This window comes from Aquila chrysaetos, chromosome Z (assembly GCF_900496995.4).
Source record: "Aquila chrysaetos chrysaetos chromosome Z, bAquChr1.4, whole genome shotgun sequence".
Taxonomy (NCBI): domain Eukaryota; kingdom Metazoa; phylum Chordata; class Aves; order Accipitriformes; family Accipitridae; genus Aquila; species Aquila chrysaetos.
This window is the reverse complement of record NC_044030.1, coordinates 65,847,095-65,866,023: the sequence shown is the minus strand read 5'-3', so window position 1 is coordinate 65,866,023 and position 18,929 is coordinate 65,847,095. Positions and strand designations below refer to the sequence as shown.

General features: G+C 39.7%; 2 protein-coding genes across 9 annotated transcripts in view; one reads left to right on the top strand and one right to left on the bottom strand.

Annotated features, from left to right (window-relative positions):
* ERCC8 (ERCC excision repair 8, CSA ubiquitin ligase complex subunit) overlaps positions 1-14,540 on the bottom strand; it is a 30,526-nt gene extending 15,986 nt beyond the window's left edge. Inside the window, exons 1-8 of one of the 7 annotated variants that reach the window (XM_030005766.2) lie at positions 14,377-14,540; positions 12,182-12,277; positions 11,931-12,032; positions 7,164-7,287; positions 6,495-6,576; positions 5,803-5,871; positions 3,591-3,657; positions 637-740 (exon numbers count right to left, since the gene is read on the bottom strand). In XM_030005766.2, coding sequence (XP_029861626.1) covers positions 637-740; positions 3,591-3,657; positions 5,803-5,871; positions 6,495-6,576; positions 7,164-7,287; positions 11,931-12,032; positions 12,182-12,277; positions 14,377-14,453 — 721 coding nt within the window. In that variant the 5' untranslated portion in view covers positions 14,454-14,540. The other 6 variants (XM_041120618.1, XM_041120617.1, XM_030005765.2 and 3 more) reach the window with 6 other exon arrangements.
* Positions 14,541-14,631: 91 nt separating this feature from the next.
* The window catches only part of NDUFAF2 (NADH:ubiquinone oxidoreductase complex assembly factor 2), a 67,284-nt gene continuing 62,986 nt past the window's right edge, over positions 14,632-18,929 (top strand). Inside the window, exon 1 of one of the 2 annotated variants that reach the window (XM_030005771.2) lies at positions 14,632-14,839. In XM_030005771.2, the coding sequence (XP_029861631.1) occupies positions 14,713-14,839 (127 nt within the window). In that variant the 5' untranslated portion in view covers positions 14,632-14,712. The remainder of the gene's footprint in view (positions 14,840-18,929) is intronic. The other variant, XM_030005770.2, reaches the window with a different exon arrangement.

Genomic DNA, 18,929 nt, shown 5'->3' with positions numbered 1-18,929 from the left:
TTGTAGCTAATAACGACTGATACAAGGCACCATTAATGCATTTGACTGTACTAAGAGTGTAATTTAGCTTCCTGTAAAAGTAAATATAATCATAAATTTATACTCAATTGTATACTTTATGCAGTATAATATAAAAGGAATATAATTGATTTTACAGCACCACAAAGGAGAAGATATTCTAGAGGCTTGCATTGGAAGCAAGACTATTTTAAACAGGAAAAGAAATGTGCTTTTTTGGGTTTTGTTTGTGTTCTTTGTTTTTGAAGGAGAGTAATTAACTACTGGAACAGTTTATGAAGTATGAAGTGATTGCTGTTTATATGAAACCTATTCTACAGCAGGAATGAATTCTTCCACCCATAAAAGAGATTTAAAATTTCCCATTTTAGGGGGAAAAACATTTAGAACAGGTATAATACTGTTGCCAAGGAGATTTCTCTACACAAGATCCCCAACCACAAACACTGTCTTTGTAACACAAGTAACTGAATAAAACTCAATGGCCTGTGTTACACAGTAGGTGACAACTGGATTATCACTAGTCTCCTTGCTGGTCTTAGTATTCAACACATTTATGAAATATAAGAATGCTTCTAGTTACACATGGACTACACCACCAGTTATATTCTGTACTACCTGCCTCAGAAGTTGCTTTGGACTTTTCTTCATTGTGCTGATCAAGTGTACGCAGACATCCAGATGCTCTCCTCACATCCCATAATTTTACTCTATTGTCAGCACTAAGAAAAACAGATTTGCATACATTAGGGAAATTGTGTGCTCCCTGGTTCAATAACTGTCTTTAGGCAACCCACCCAGCACTCACCCTGGTCCGGCCACTATTCTGAACTGCTCATCATGCAGTCACATTCAAGCCAATAGAAATTTCATGAAAAGATTTGTAAGACAGACTTCACACATTCATTTACACGTAGTACTAAATATAGCTGGTACACTACAGGCACCTAAGTTAAGAGTGAATCTTTGTCTGCAATACCAATACACTTGCCTCTTTGCCTACAACATAACACCATTGCATACATACACCGACTAGGAATAAACTTGCTAATTCTTCTGTTGATTAAACTGTAGCTACAGACTCCAGAATTGTCTGGGAACTCAGGCTCTTGCTATCACAAATCTATATAGTATGACTGGTCCAGAAGTTGGCTACACATATGTAGGCTGGATAGGTCTATATGCTCTGTTGTCATACAGTGCTATGGCAGAGAAACCCTGAGAGCTTGCTTCAGTAGGAACTCACTGGCTTTGTCTATGTTACCAGGGTGGCAGAAGCAAGGAAAGACCAAGGTTCAGGCTGCTGTGATTCATTCTGGTTCCCAGGCTGCATGCTCATGCTTTGCTCACACTGGGTCTTTGCCAGCAACAAAAGCTATGATGACTGTTGGTACTAGGTATATGCTTAGACAGCAACACTGCAGGCAGTGCACTTTGTATGGCATCTTGATGTGCAGCTTGGTTTGAGCATTCCGGTAGCATATTTCCATGTGTACCATAAGACTCCTAGGTACAGATAGGCGGTAAATTCATAGAAAAGACCACTTCCCATGCACTAAGTCACCAGTGTAGATGTATTCACTGAAACTATTTAGAAAGTTCCCAGCAACTTACCTGTCCTTTTGGAGAAAAAAAAAAAAAAAACAAAAAAAACAAAAAACAACAGCCAAAACATAAATCACTTTTCATGCCAGCTGAACAAAACCAACTGCATCTCCCTGATCTACAGGTGGAAAATATACCCAATGAAACTGGTTCTTAGATATGCAGTCTTTACTGAAGTATTACATGCTTTTTCATGTGTGTTCTCAAGTTAGATCAGTGCATTAATATCAGGAATATATATATAGTATACATATAACAACTGACCAAAGCAAAACCAACTGTTTTTCCTTATCTGTTCTGCATCTGACAAAGCTAATGACGAATTTGTTCTTTTGTGCTCCACTCCACTACGGATTGATTCTGTTAACTTCCAAATGGTATTCCAACTGAATACGCTGACAACACATTACTTTGCTGCAAACAAATATTCTAAGACCATGAACAGAGATATCGCTGAGGTTTGAGCTCACTGTAAAGTGAGCAACAAACTCCAGGTAGTTCATTGAAATGTTTTTAACAAAGGCAGAGGAAGAGCTTCCTTATTATAAAAGCCTACAGTTGTCCATTTTTGATGATGCAGTTTCTACTGGCTAATCTTTTCTAGACAGTTCTAATGAGCAAGAAAGTGCTTATCTTCTCTAGTGCCTGAAACTGAAGTGTGTGAAAGACACCCAGAAACATGTCTCTTCTCTGACTGTTCCAATTACCTGCCAAAACTATGGAAGATCTGAGCATCACATAGAGAAATCTGAAATAACAAGTTTCACATGCAAGCCACATAAACCCCCAAAAAGTATTTTCCCTCCCCTGAAGTGATCACAAGCAAACATACAATTGTCTTAGAAAACCGTCACATCTCCTGATATGCAAGATTAGTCCAGATTCTCTTTTTTAGCAGTACCAGTCAGTTTCTCCCCACTATCTCTTCATTACTTCAGTGTTGCCAGTTCTTGCCCATATTTGTCTTAGCAGATGGTAGAACTGAATTATGTTATTAGGAACTAGAAGTCCAACTATAGTACTGAATTAAGTAATGGAGCCATAAGAAACATGTTTAATATGCAATTATCATAAGGCAACTTGACAACATAGGTAGATGCAGTTTATAGTTATATGACTTTGAAGCATAATGTTTCAGGAGACATCAATAAGTCAATATTTAATAAACAAATTTTGCTACTATTTCTGTGATGGAAAAACAAGGAAATAATTTTTTATTTGCTAAAACAAACAAATCACACTGTTAGAAAATTTCCCAACTACGTTGAGCTTTTCAGAAGCTCGGCATCAGAAGCCAAGGGTATACAATTCTGCTATCAACTTATTCAAATTTCACTTTCAACTTATAAAATGGCCATTCCTCTCTGCAATTCAAAAGAAAAAGCATGCCAACCATGAAAATGAGAAATGTCATATTATAATCAAAAGCTAACATATGCAAAAGCTATAAGAAAGCCAAGAGGATCTTTTACACTGAAAATGACTGGAATGGAGGGAAAAAAAAAAAAAAAAGAAAAAAGAAAAAAAAGAAAGAGAAAAAGCAGCTTGGGAAGTTATTACCCGTTAGCTAAGCTACTTGAGTTATGCACTTTGACATAATTAGGCATGATTAACCAGGATGGTACTTTGAGCTAAACATGTTTTACTTCATTATAAAACAGATTAGCAATGTGTGCACTAATAAACAGTAAGAAGTATCTCTATAATGCCCTATCATTTTCCTATACCTTTAAAAGCAAGGACTATTTCAAAATTCTGTACAATCTTCCTATAAATAAGCATCACTGGGATAGCTCTTCAGGCTTAGTATTTCCAGGCAAGATCTAAAAAGCTGTGAATAGGTTAAAGTAAATTATGAAGATTAACTTTAAAAGTGCATTTGAATTGTAAAAAACATGCATAATGAATATATAAAATTTTACCATCAGACATTTTTAGTGCACATAACAGTCCAGCAACATCCCTACCTTGCTGTTGCCAAAACATACTCATGACGTGGGGACCAAGACACTGCCAATACTTCTTGCCTGTGACCTAAAAATTATACGAAAAAGCTTATACACATCATTTTATGTACATAACTAAAAGTAAAAGCAAATACTTAGTTCTATTGGATCCACCAATCCAGAAGAATAATCTAAACTGTAATATCAATTTGAATTTTGTGAAAATACATTGTTTTGGGCTAGAGGTTATTTCTTTCTTCCTCTTGCTCAAGTGGGATTGGGGCAAGCTGAAGTGATACATGGACTATTACATGTGTATAACTTTTGATAACAAAGATGGTTTTACCTGAGCAAAAGACATTATAGCACAGTCACAGCTACTGAGTTTACTTTAAATACTGTTATTAAATTTTGTGTTAGCAGTGGTGTTCTCACACACAGAAGGAAATTTCCATTTGTTTTCCTTCAAATCCTTTTGAAATGTTTAATAAAAAGTATATTTGCCTTATGTACTTAAGATTAAAACTTTATTCAGCTTATCCTCAAATACTTGTCCTGAATTTGGGATATTTTTTTCCTCTAATTAGGTCTGAAATATTAAGATATTAAGACAAATGTCTTAGCAATGTCATACCCAGTGCAGCTTAGTGACAAGTAATATATATATATATACACACACACTCTCTTTAAAACTTGGAAATTTTAAAAAATGTTAAACAAATACAGACAAGAAATGAAAGATGGCAATCGCACTTCATATAATAAAAGAAACACATTGCTGAAAAATAAACTAAGTTATACAAATACATTTTTGCCAATGCAGTTTAGAGCTACGTGAACCATCTTGTTTCTGGCACATCTTCTAGCAGCTGGTTTTCCATTACCAAAGTAATCAAAGGGCTGTGATGCCCAGGATAATGGAAAAAAAAAATCTCCATAATACAGGTACTATAGGATACAATTGGAAGGCTCAGGGCAGACACATTTATTTGGATCCATTAAGTAAACTACAGCCAAACATTTCAGCTGCTAGATTTAGCCTATGTGAAAAATATTCATACCTATTTTCAAGACACTATTGAGTGTCTTCAAGTTCTGTAAAGAACTATTAGATTATGTTTAAGTGGGGGACATAATCTGCTTCCACTTGTTCCTCTGATATTGCACTTGAGCTAACTGTACCAGGCTGCGTACAACAACACAACCAGCTTGGGCCTGGAAAGCACAAACTGTTGTGTCAAAATCAAGAAGCCCTGCTGAAACCAAACTGATTCTCTAGAGAGCTATTTTTGCGTCTGCACTCTCTGGTGCTCTCAGTTCTAGAAACAGAATATCAAGATGCCCACTGTGGACAATTCAGTTCAGAAGGGCTTAATGGCTTAAGTTCTGCATCACACAAAAACACCTAGGCTGCTTTTACACTTGAGTGGACCAGTGAAGAAATAGAGCTGCATTTGCACATTGCTGTGTCTGACCTAACACGTCTCTACAGTTTCTAGATCAGATCTGGCTCTTGCCCTGCTGGTTTGAAGCATGAAGACTTACCTTGCAATTGCCTTTGCTTGAGCATGTGTATTTATACTCATACTCCAGAAAGTAAACATTAGAAAAGAGACATTAAGGGCAAATTCTCATTAAGTGCAAAAAGTAATGGATTACGGAACGATAAACCTCTATGTTTACTGAACTAGGTAAGTGCAAAGGATTGATACTACCCTTCTATAGCAAGTAGTATCTTACCTCTTACACAGAAACTTCTAAACAAATCCATGGAAGCACCTCCACAGGATATTTTGTTAAAAATAGTGAAGGTTTTTTTGTTTTGTGTTTGTGAGGTTTTTTTGTTGGTTTTTTTTTGTTTTGGTTTGTTGTTTTTTAAAAAAAAAAACAAAAAAAACCAACCACCCAAAACAGTACCCCAGATTGAATTTCCATGAACACAAAACAAATGCCTACACTTAACCATGCAATAAATAGCAATCACTATTAATTAGATCGTGAAAAAGCCCAAACATCTGTAATAACTTCATTAATTAATATTTGTATTCTCCAATTCATTAGCACTAGACTAACGCCCTGAGGAACGTCTTGCCACTGTGTAACTTTCACAACTGGCAATAAATAAATTCGTCATGTACTTACAAAGAATACATTGTATACAGTGTTTCTTTACAGGACTTGTTTTACTCAAAGTAGTTATTGTTTAACATTTATGTTTCAGACTAAAAAGTACCCTGCAGAATGTGAGAACAGGATCCAGACTTCAAGTCACAGAGCTGTACTTTGGGGCTTTTGGTACCAACTGTAACAAGAGAAACAAAGACAGTTAAAAAAAAAAACCCAGCATTTGAGAGAACAACAACAAAAAATCTTAGCAATGACAGAAAGAAAAATGTTAGCTGCATAACAGTTCAGTCAGACCAATGCATTCTATTAATAGAGTTACATTTTTAGTCCAAGTAAATTTACAATATAACAAACAAAATTTAGAAACTGGGGATAAACAGGCCAGTACTTATGAAGCTTAAAAATTAAAAATATCTCCTCATTAAATATTTTTTTTGCTAAACATAATTAAATTGTGTACATGTGAGCAATACACACATGCACCTATTTACACAATTTACTATGTTTGGATCTAATAAACTTCAAATGTTAACTTATGTAATGAAAGGTAATGTAATTATAGCTAGGAATTTTTATCCAGAAGGAGAATTGATTGATGCATTATTTCAGAAGAGCAAATGTGATATTCTCATTGACATCATCTGACTAACCGCTATTTTATTTTACCAATGACCATGCGTCTTATGAAGACTCAAATTTTGTAAAAGACAAGGGAGGAAAAAACCAAAACCCTACTGGATATTGCTTGTTACTATAACCCCAAAATGCATAGGGCATTTCTTAAAAGCACATACATACCTGCTATTAAACAATGCTTTGTAGCAACTGGAGACATGTGATGGCTATAAACTGTTCCCTCAAAGTGAAATACATCTGCAGGCTGATAATAAAAAGATTAAATTAGTCACAGTGCAAGTATGTTATCATAATGTAAATCCTCATTATTAAGTATTCTTCACGTAAGAGCTACAAATGAGACTGCATACTAACTACATACTAACAATAACTCTCCTGGTGAGAAACCAGATCACACAAACAACACAAAGTAAGTAAGTCTGTTTCCAACACTAGAACAACTAAACTAAAGCTCAGAGATGACTCAAAAGAAAGACAAAGAAAATTGGCTAATTAGGAGCATGAATGGAAATTATTAAAAAATGATAAAGAATTAAAAACCTAAAAAGAAAAAACAGCAAACAAGAAGGTTATAATATGGAGATAGAAGTCAACAGGAAAGAGGCACTTAGACTAAATTTAGAAGCCCCTTGTCATTCACAAACATCACATACTATCTTCAGTTCCTCAAAAAAAAAACAAAACCAAAAAAACCCACACCAAAAAAACCCCATACAAAATTATTAGCATCCTTCTGGATGCTTGGTCCTGTTGGGTTCTGGGAGAACTGCAAATGTGGAATGAATAACATGTATACAAAGAAGCCTTTAAACTGTAGAAATTCTCTCTTACTTGCAAAGTATTTGTATCCCATATTTTCAAGGTTTTGTCAAATGAGCTGGATGTGAACATGCCAGTGTCATGAGGGTACCACTGGACTGTCTCCACACTGAATCTATGTACATCAGGATGGCTCCTAAAATCAAGGAAAAGATTCCAATTGGTTAGAGTCCTGATAATCATATTATAATTGTCTTGATATTTGATGGCAAGTTGAAAACGTAGTTTAAACCTTTTTTTTTTTTTTTTTAATTTGTACTGAACTTTTTAAGAAGAACTAGTTGTTTTGGTGCCTCAATTTTCAGTCAACCAATGTTAATTTCTTTGAAGAGCCCCCATTTCAACTACAGATCATTTACCTTTTCAAAATATGGTATCTGTTGCATATCTCAAGTTAAGACATGCAGTGTGAGGCATAAAATGCACTAATGTCTTAAAAGTTTAAAGATCTCATGTTTAAAGATCTCATGTTTAAAGATCTCATGTTTAAAGATCTCATGTTTAAAGATCTCATGTTTAAAGATCTCATGTTTAAAGATCTCATGTTTAAAGATCTCATGTTTAAAGATCTCATGTTTAAAGATCTCATGTTTAAAGATCTCATGTTTAAAGCTAGGGCCTAACACTACAAACCATGTTTCCCACTTAGAAATGGATCCACTGAAAAATACAACATATACAGTTCAAAAAAATTCATGATTATTAGCTAATAATTACAGCTATACAGTTATTGGAAAATCACATATCCTGAAGTCACCAGATAGCAGTGGACTGAGTTACTGAGTGTTAATTATTTTTGCATTCAAAAATGAAAAAACAATATGAAACTTTCAACTCAACTATGCATAGTATGATTATTAATACACTAAGAGTGGTGGGAAGAAGGGACACCAGAGCCAACCTTGACAGCTCCAGGATATGATTCAACCGCCCAGGCTCTGAACAATACAGGTTCTTTCACATACCTGCTACACCACTCACATCTGAGCTGGATCCATGTGAATCCAGCTTCAGGGCCCAAAATCATGCTCCCAGACTCAGAAGTACCACGCTGTTGTTGGTTAACCCTAGGCAGCTAAGCACCACCACAGCCACTCACTCATTCCCCCTCTGCAGTGGGATGAGGGAGAGAATCCAAATGGCAAAGGTGAGAAAACTTGTGGGTTGAGATTTAGACATTTTAGTAAGTAAAAGGAAACAAAACAGTCCACCAAAAAAAGGAGAAACAAGTGATGCAAAAGCAATCCCTCATCACAGGCTGATTGATGCCCATCCAGACCCTGAGCAATGGCAACCTCTGGAAAACTTCCCCCAAGCTTTATTTCTGCACATCACATTGTATGGTATGGAATATCAATATCAATTCAGGTCAGCTATTGCAGCTGTGCTCTCTCTGAGCCTCTTGTCCACTCTCAGCCTACTTGCTGAGGGCACAGAGTGACAAACAGAGAATGCCTCGACTCTACGCAAGCAGTAGCAAAACATCAGTGTGTTATCAAGACCGGTCACAAATCCAAAACATAGCACCATACAAGCTACTATGAAGAAAATTAATTCCATCCCAGCCAGATAGAGTACACATGCGAAAATAGTCCAGCTGACTCCATCTGCAGCTAGTGAAGGGCTCACAAGATTTCTTCATTTCAGCTCTTACCTTTGCATTGTTCTTTCAAGTGCCCTGGCCTCCCAAGCAATAACTACTGCACGGGTATCATTGTGTAAACACAGATGCAGATCTTCTGTATAGATTTGGCACTACATGTAAGCTAATAAACCTTCCTGTTTACTTGGGTTGCTAGAAAGCACAGAAGATGTCTTTAAATAGAGTTAGCCTGAAGCCAGCACTGACAATACTAAGCAAGAGCTATTGAGCAAATGTTGAACTTAGTTTAATAATTCCTGCATTGCTTATCTCTGAGGCATACCTTAGAACTGCCTGTTACTTTGCTACGGTGCTAAAAATCAACAGATTTTGTGCACTTATTCTATTGCAGGGTCAAGGTAAAAATCTTTAGTACCTGAAGTGCCAGGAAATCAAGCCTGACTCAGTGTGAACTTACTCCTGCAGAGACATTTGAATGCACTATGCAGAAAAATCTAAACTGATGGAACAGTTTAGATGGAACCCTGGTACAATAAATATAAATGCACAACACTGGATGGTGTTCAGCACTGCACCAGAGCAATCAATTCTGTCATAATCCAGAGGGCTGAGGAATGAACTGAAAAACTGTGGAGTAGCTCCACAGGACTCACCTTTGATCTGGCTAGGCTTAGTAATGGTCACATGCCATTCAGCCTGGCTTCATGTCTCAGGGCTGCATGTTACTCCCAGTTCATTCTATATGCAGTATTTTATCCCATTACTCAGAATATCCTAACCTCTTCTACCAAAAGAAAATACAAAATTAATTCTATGGATAGTAAGGTCGCTGCCATTCATTCTTCCCAGACAGGTTTTGAGGGGAGGAGACTACCTTAGACACAAGCATCAGCTACGTATTATCTAGAAGCTGGTACTGTTAAGTTACTCTCAAATGCCAGTTTTTGCCACAGGAGAGCATTGATCATGTGAAACCATGTAAAGCTCAATGTGCCGACTCCTAGTAGAACATGGAAAGTTTTTTGTTTTTTGCAATAGTGGCCCTACATTCTAGATGAGAGACGCCGGGTAAATCACAGCCTACCATCAGGAATGATCTCCTCTGATGGAGGATAACTGGACCCTCAGCAGGCCCAGTTCAGAGCCTATTCAGAAATAGCCTGAAAGGGCCTCTACTGCTTATTCTTTAAGCAGTTTTGAGACCAGAGTTGCATTGTACCCTGCAAACTTAGAACACAGGCAAACTTTTGCACCATGTCATTATCATGTGCTTCAAAGATAGGAGCCAGATAGTCAGATGGGAAGTGTTTCTTACTGGTAATTATAAAGTCATTTATGATGCTAGGAACGCTGCATGAATAATATTCCAATATCTGAAGCTATATCTGCAGCTAATTAGCTACTATAAGTATTTAAAACATACTAGGAAGCTACATGAATACTGGGAATAAATAGTTGAAGCAAACAACCTACTATGGGAACTTCAAGCAATAATAATAAGCCTATCATTTAGAACATTGTATCACACAAAATCAGATTCTGTTAGTACTCTTTATGCCTCTACTCAACTGATAAGAAGTAAAAGATGCATCTATGCAAATTAACACCTACTCAAGAAACAGACTATCAACTAACAATGCTCATGAACAGACTTTTCAAGTATGGAGTATTTCTACTGACCTAACTGAAGTTAACAATTGCATGATTTTAGCACAGATTTGCCAGTTTTTATGCTGTGTCTTCTCAGTGTGTATTTCTTCAGTTTGCTGTGTCTGTTTCAGAATCCATTTCAGTTTTGAAATTTGGGGATGTCTAGTCATTATTGTCCTTAATTACAATTTTAGTTAATTTTGTTCAAGAAGTCTCAGCCATCAACACTTACCAAATGCAGCTTACTTGCAGTAGATTCTGTTCCTACCCTTTTGTTTTGATGCATGTTCTATTAACCTTTTTCTGTCTTATGGTCCAAGATACCACTTAAGCCTTTTATTGTTACAAATGTGTTCTGTTCTTATTGATCTTACTCGTGAAGCTCTTAGACCTCAAATAATTTGAAGACTGGGAAAAAATAAGGGGAAAATGTAGCTACTAATCTTTCCACAATAGGATATATCTTATGAGTCTCAGATAAAGTCCTAACCTACTACGTAACCTTGCTATCTAAACACAAGGAAGAAAACAGCTTTTGCTAGAAGACTTAATGCCCGTAATGGACAAATTTATACTGCCTGCAGGGAACACCTAACAAATCAATAAAGGCGTTGAGTCTTTATATAGATTACACACAGTAAGGTAGCACCCTGTTCTTCAGAAAAATATGTTCCATTTTTGTCAGTAACACATCTGTCTTCATTTAAACATATTCTTAAGAAGATCTGTATTAATTACTCCTGTACCTGGTGAACACCTGGTGAACTTAACACAGCTATTAGTAAAGCTGGGAAATAAAACCGACAGCTGCAAATCTGTATTACACTTTTTTTTCAATCACATGAACAGGGTTACACAAAGATAGTTTTCCTTTTGCTTAAACACAGATTTATTCAAAGATATATATAATATGTGTATTTGGGGGATACAAGGAATATTTCTGCAACAGTCCCCAAAATGCCTTCTCATAGTTACTGGCACAGAGTCAACAAATTTCAACAAGAAACAATTAGAAAACTCACAGGTGAGGAGCTGTGACCTGGAAAAGGGTTGGGTTTTTTTTTTTGGTCTTTTTTCTAGTGTTAAAATGTGAGATTGGAGTACTAACTCTGACTTTTTTGTGGGGTCTACAGCAATACAAGCCTCTCCACTTTAGATTCCATATGAGTACAATTAATATCCTCCATTTTAACTTTTGAACCACCAAAAATCTGCTCAAACAATATCAGAGAGCCATTGTACATATATCATAACTGTTAGAGCAGACAAATCAAGAAAAAACAATTAGCTCCTGCTGCTTAGTAAATCATATAAATCCTCACAAAGTTTCTTCCTTTTTTTGTTTGGGTGGTTGTTTTTTTTTTCATGCCAAAACCCATAATGCATCATGCTAGCCTTCAGATTTCTGGTACTATTTTCTGCAGTCTTTTTATCCTAGAACTAAGAACACACATTATTTTGTGAGTTTAATGCTAGTCACACAAGAGGTATCACTATGAACTTTTAACAGAATTTTGAGTACCTACCTTCCCACAGAACAAAGTGCTTTACATGTGTAACTTGGTTTTCTGCTCAAGTTTTCAAGGTCATAAAGCACAATAACACCATCTGATCCACCAGATAACATGCTGAAAGTGTTAATAAAGCACACAAGTTACAACACTCATGATCTCAATATGCTCAATACAACTGAGCATTCAGCAAGAAAATAAATCCATGGTACCAAAACACAGTGAAGTACCCATACACATTTTTACCAACTAAAGTATATACTTACTATCTTCCCTCAACAGGCTCAATATCAAGGGTGTTGACACCACTCCTGTGTATTCTTTCCACATCTCTGTCTTTATTTAATTCCAAACTTAGAACCCTTAAAATAACAACAAGGAAAAAAAACCAAGCAACAAACAAACAAAGATATATGAACAACAAGAACAGCAGAATTGTAGAATATTACTAAGTAGCTCTGAACAGCTCAAACCATAGTTTTGTGCTTCCTCAATGCATTTAACCCATCTCTTATTGTTTACAAAACTAGACTTGCAGACATGATACATGGCTGGAAATAAGTCCTGTGAAGTTGGCAGAAAGGATATTTTATTCTTTATGTTGTTTGGAAGGTAAGAGAAAAATAAACATGTAAAATAGGCTTAAAGATACAGCAGAACTGCATTTGGGGTTAACATATGCAATAAAAACCGGAATGTAATTTGAAAACACTGAGCAAAAGAAACATTACCAAGCAGTTGTAGTTGCAACAAATATCAGTTACTTTGAAGCTTCATCATGTACCATCCTTCCAAGCTTCATCCTACTTGGAACTACGGACACCTAGTGGGCAGATTCATTTAGTTTAACAAATTACAGTATTTCCTTTACGGAAACAATCTTTGTGTGTTACATTTTCTGTAACATTAAATAAAAACTATGCTATCCACATGATGAAGCTTCCAAGACAAACTTCCCTGAACTGCAATTAGTATCTTGTACTACTTAGTAGTAGCCTGTTATCGTTAAATACGCTAGCATTACAGAGTCAAAGAGAGATTCTGCTTCCTTAAACCATACTACCTGACATAAAATTAGCCTTACAAGATGATCAGAGCTTCCTACAGCACTATTTTGTAAAAACTACTATCAACAACAACATAACTAAGTAGGCAGATGAAAAGCTGTAGAGCAGGGCAGTCCTACGCAGCTTCAGCTTGAGTGGCAAAAATCTTGATGTGAGAAGGTTAGGCTGTTACAGGCAGACCCCCAGCAGCATGTCTGTAGGCATGCTTCAAAAGCAGCAAGTCATTTAAGCTCTTTTAAAAACATGTGAAATATAATCATGCAAGAATTCACCTAGAATAAGAATTTTGACATATACAAGACACTTAGTTTAAAACTTTTGAGCTCAAGATTTAATTTTAGTGAAACAATAAATCCCCCTAAGGAACTGTTATAAAACATATGACTTTAAAATGTAGATACAAATACAATCTACTGAAGACTATAGATTTTTTTTTTTAAAGTAAAATTAAAAAGTTTAGGAAGGCAAATGTTAGGTAGGCAGTTCTCCAAGTGACATAAATTCTGCGCACTGTGCTTCCATTCTTAACACTGAATGCTACATGAGTGCTGAGGGCACAGGAAGGATGCAACCGTGTTGTCAAAATGCACACAAAGGAGCTTCCTGAATCACCAAAATACATGTCAATTTTAGACAGATTCTTTTTATAAAGGTACAGCTCCCAAAGCTGTACACAACACAAATCCTTCCTGCTGATGGAGTGGTGTGAGGTACTGAACTGAGGTTGGCTTTATTGGGTTCACCTTGAAATACAGCTGCAAAACTGATTCTCTGATAACGAACAAGTATTACCACATCACAACCTTTAGCAGGAATATTAGTAAGCCTTTCCACACAGTCACCACTTTCCACAAAAGCTATTGGGAACCTAACAAAACCCCTGCACTTAATTCTTCTGCAACCTGCCAAGAAGCCAAGTTTGGAAAGAGGAAGGATGAAGCGATGCTGGCACACAAGCATCACCTACATCTCGCTTCTTCACAAAGCAGAACATAGCCGCAGGCAAACCGAAACATCTGGTGAAACCGCCAAGACAGCAAGGGCGGTACGCCTTACTGCCTTGCGCCTACCCAGCCCACCCCAGGGCTGCTAATCCACGCACGTACACCACAGAACCCCACGGGAAACTCCCGAGCCGAGGCACACGGCAGACACGCGGGAGCCTCTGCCGGGCAGCTCGAGCCGGCCCCGGAGGCTCCCGGCTCCCCGCGGCCGGGGCACACAGCGGGGCTGCGGCAGGGCAAAGCTCCGCTCTCACCTCAGGCCGGCCCCGCTTGGGTCGGACGAGGGCTCCCCGGCAGAGAGGAGCCGGGGACTGCCGCCTCACGGAGCCTGAGGCGGCCGCGCCGCCCCGCGCTCCCCACCGGTCCCCACTCCCTACGGGTCCCCGCTACCTCCGGGTGGCCTCGGCCCGGCGCAACCGCCCTGGATCGTCCAGCCCGGCCTGACGAGCCGAAATGAACCCCAACATGGCGGCACCGCCAAGCTGCTCCCACCCCTCCCCACCATCTTGGGCCAGACGTGGCCGGGATTGGCTCGGGGCAGGCCGCCCTCCACCAACGGCGAGCGGCGTTGCTGCCATGCCCGCCACCGTCAGCGCCGGTTGTGCGTAGTCGGCTGGGCGGGGCCGGGCGCGGGTCGGCGCGCGCGGACGTGACGCAGCCCGCTGGCGGCGGGGCCCGGCGGCGGCGGCGGCGACCTTGGCGGCGGGATCCCCGCGCCCCGCCGGGATGAGCTGGGCCTGGCAGGCGCTGCGCGCCCTGCGCCTGCGCCTCCTCGGGCCCGCCAAGGAGCTGGTGGGCACCGACCAGTTCGGCAACAAGTACTACCGGGTGCCCAAGCACGAGACCCGCGCAGGTAGGCACGGGGGAGGCGGCCGCTCTGACGGCGGGGGCCGGGCCGGGCCGGCGGCGGCGTCGTCTGCCGGCGGCCCTGCGCGGGGAGCCGTGCGCGTGCGAGCGCCCGCCTCGTGCTGCGGGGTCGCCGCCGTTGTCATCCCCGTCCGCCCGCCCGCCCGTCCGTCCGTCCCCCCGCCGAGCTCGAACGGAGCGCGGGCGGTCCCGCGTGGTCGGTGACCCCGTTGCTGCCGTCTGCGGTGGCTGCTGCCCGGCTGCGAAAAGGAGCGACTGCCGAGCGGAGGGAAAGGCGCAGCTGCCGGGGGAACCGGCGGTGGGCCCGCTCTGTGCTGCGCGCTTCCAAAACCGCCTTCAGTTTCTCGTGAGGCTGGTGCTGTGACGCGGGAAAAAACCTGAAGGCAGGCATCGAAGGGTCTAGAGTGTAGCTGTCGCCCTGTGGTAGGCAGGCGGTAATAAACAGATTGACTCTTCTTGGTAAGTCGGGGCACTTCTGCATGTGTTTTTAAGTGAATTCCTGCACGCGTGTTGGCAGCACTCCTGAGGAAAAATAGTTTTCTAGGTGTCTGCCTGTGTTCCGGGAGCCTGGGTGCTCTTATAGCATGTCCTCACATTGTTCGTTATAGATGCTATGCTTACGCTGCACGGCCATGTGTAACGTATTGAAGGCAGCTTCTTTCAAGGTGTCTAAGTGCACATGCTATGCTATAGTAATAATTTATGGTCCTCTTGCTTCTCCTTGTGCAGGCTTATTTATCTGCTTGCTGTACTCCATGTGTTTTGTGTGACTGCATCAACTGGAGCACGCCCAGGCTGTGGAGACCTTCTGCTTGATATTCTTCAGAGTACAAGGAGAAGCAGAAAGTCTGAGGCTGCACAGTCACTTAGTACCCTTCCTAAAAGGAAGGGAGGGAAGGGGCACACACTTTCCCTTCAGAAACATGTAATGTCTTCTGGAATTATTTTACCTTCAGAGCAGTTCCCCTGACCTGTTTTGCTGTGCAACTTCATGAACAACTGGCAGTGACTCGAAGCAGGTCTGCCCAAACAAGTGTCTGGGAAGAAGATGTGAACACACTTTTGTCAGCAGTGTGTTTTTCCTCTGAGTTAATATGACGGTGTAGCACTTCCAGGCCTTCTGCATCTTGCTTTCAGCTTTTGGTCTTCTCACTTTTGGGGTTCATGGTGACTTTCAGGGGTGTACAAAAGGCTGTGTCTTTTAACATACAGGAAGCAGTGAGAACTGCAGTCAGATTCCTTGTGTGTGATGACTGCAGTGTCAGTCCTTATTTACCAGTAAAAATGACTCTCTTTGTCAGAAATACTGGCAGTCTTTTTCTCAGTGTTTGAATTTTTGCTGGCGTGCCTTTCACAGTGAAAGCCCTCTGCTGAAACTTTAAGGCTGATCTCTGGGTTTAGAACTTAATTATACTGTAGTTGTAGCACCAGTTAGAGGGCAGGGGAGGTGGAACGAAGCTATTGAACTCAGCAGGAGCACAGTATAAGAGGCTTTTAAAATTAGTAATGAATTGAAATAGTTGTAGTTAAGATCACATCGTGGCAGCCTTCATGTTCCCAGTTTTTCTTCAGACAAACTGTAGGAATACTGGGTATAAGACTTTGGAGGTGAAGTTGCACTGATTTTGCTTTGAGTAGGGAGGGCCAGCTCTTAAATGCTCTCTGCACTTGCACCGTCTGGCTGAAGTCTTATGAGGAGCGGCTGAGGGAACTGGGATTGTTTAGCCTGGAGAAAAGGAGGCTGAGGGGAGACCTTATCGCTCTCTACAACTAGCTGAAAGGAGGTTGTAGTGAGGTGGGTAGTGGTCTCTTCCACCAAGTAACTAGTGATAGGATGAGAGGAAATGGCCTCAAGTTGTGCCAGGGGAGGTTTAGATTGGATAATAGGAAAAAATTCTTTACTGAAAGGGTTGTCAGGCATTGGAACAGGCTGCCAAGGGAAGTGGTGGAGTCACCATCCCTGGAGGTGTTGAAAAAGTGTGTAGACAAGGCACTTCAGGACATGGTTTATTGGGCATGGTGGTGTTGGGTTGATGGTTGGACTTGATGATCTTAAAGGTCTTTTGCAACCTAAACAATTCTATGATTCTATGAATGAAGTCAGTGAGAACAGCAATTCTGTAAACCTTAAGGCTCTTGCACATTTATTCTATTTTAGTGATACAGGTGACACAGTGCAGTTCTACTGAATTATCAGTATTCCTCTGTTACTGGATTTTCATCTCTCATTCTTTCACTTGTCTTATTTTCTTTGTCTTGATACATTGAAAATTCTGCACCATCAGCTTGCACTAATGCAATGTTTTACTGCCACCAAAAGGGAGAGATCTTCTCTTCCCCCTATTTTCTTTCTCACTGCTGCTGACTTTTCACTGTCATTTATTTCACGTTCCTGTAGAAAACTTTTAATAGAAAAATGGATTAAAATGACTTGACGAAGAATAAATTGCAAGCTGGAAGTGGCACAGAAGTGGGAATGAAGAGGTTGGGCTGTTAGATAGCATAAGGTTATACAAGATGTCTTGAAACAAAGTGAAGAGCTAGAACTTTGTATTACAGAGTCTCTAACACTTCCTAACCATATTCACCTCAGTCTTCCTCTGCCTTCTAATAGTTTGCTATTAAGCTTTTTAATTCCTCTGCTCTGACCTAGTCAAATGCATATTATCTGGGAAAAATCGTGGATTTAAAAAAAATACTAAGAAGCAGAATAAAAACACCCCAACTGGCAAAGGGCTAATTTTTTATTCACTCTTCCCAGGCTTCTCTTTTATCTTTGGAATGAAAGTAAGGGAAGGGTTATTATAATTTAGCTTTACAGACTGAAATTTGAGATAGTTAAAAGTAATATCACATCTTCCATAAATGTTTTCATTCACAGTCAGTTAATTCTCCCTTATTGTCCTTTTTTTTTTATGTAACTAGAGAACAGGAGAGTGCATATGAAAAATACTACTACTGGAATTCTGTGTGAAAATACTACTTTAGAAAATTCTGGTTTCTGTTAAATTTACTGATGTATATTCAACACTGTGCACTAGCTGTGCCTTTAGATGATCTGAAAAAACCTAACCCCTCAGCATCAGCGGAATGAAAGAACTCTGAAAGAAGTGAGCGAGGCTTTCCCACACAAAGAAGAAATTGATGGTGAAACTTTTTCATGAAAGCGTTCAAACTTTGCTCTTTATTCTGTTGATTTGTTCTGTGTTACATTAATTGACGGAACTCACTGTTACAACCAAACACATTTGACCATGAGAAGTGGGATGTAATAGTCATTAAGGAGGGAGGAAAATAAGTAGAATGAAAACAGCTTACTTCAGGAAAATGGGCTTTAATAAATTCAGAAAACAGGTAGGAGAGATCTGTGAATGTCTAAGAAGAATAAGTGAAAAGGTATGTAGAACAATTCGTACCTGTACCTCTTCCAACTGTTAAAGGCACAAGTATAAATAATCCTAATGTCGATGAAGGCTAAGTAGTATAGCAATGAATTAACCTGGCTAAATTATGAGTTTTTAGTGATGTCAAAAGACAGAAACCCTCCATGAATCAGGTTAACTGGTGTGGGTGCTGGAAAAATAGAGAAACAAGTAATAACTCGTAAGTATATTCACAAGGTAGTGAGTGACAACTGATGTGAAAGTGTTGGTTTGACAAGATACATTCTTACCAGAATTGTTTTCTGAGTGGACAATACCTTGATGTTTTTTAGACCTTCTTGTGTGCAAAATTTGTGACTGTGGATTATGAATTTGCTATGTGGGTGCACAGCAGGTTGGAAACTGTTCTTGGAATAGTCAGAAATTTTACCCTGTCAGCTGGAGTGGAGTATCCAGAGGGATTCACCAGCTGTCTGTCAAAGTTCAGAACTAAAGTTTTTATTAGTGATTTGGTTGAAGAACAAGAAAGTATTTTTATTACATTTGCAGGTCAAACTATGCAGGAGTAAACTGGGAGTAGCTGTGAGCATCTTATGGCAGGTCAACTGTCATATGATTCAACTGGGGGATCAGCTGGGATCAAGCCATGCTTATTTCTAAACAAAGAGCGTGTAATTTAGTGGTTAAAGGGTT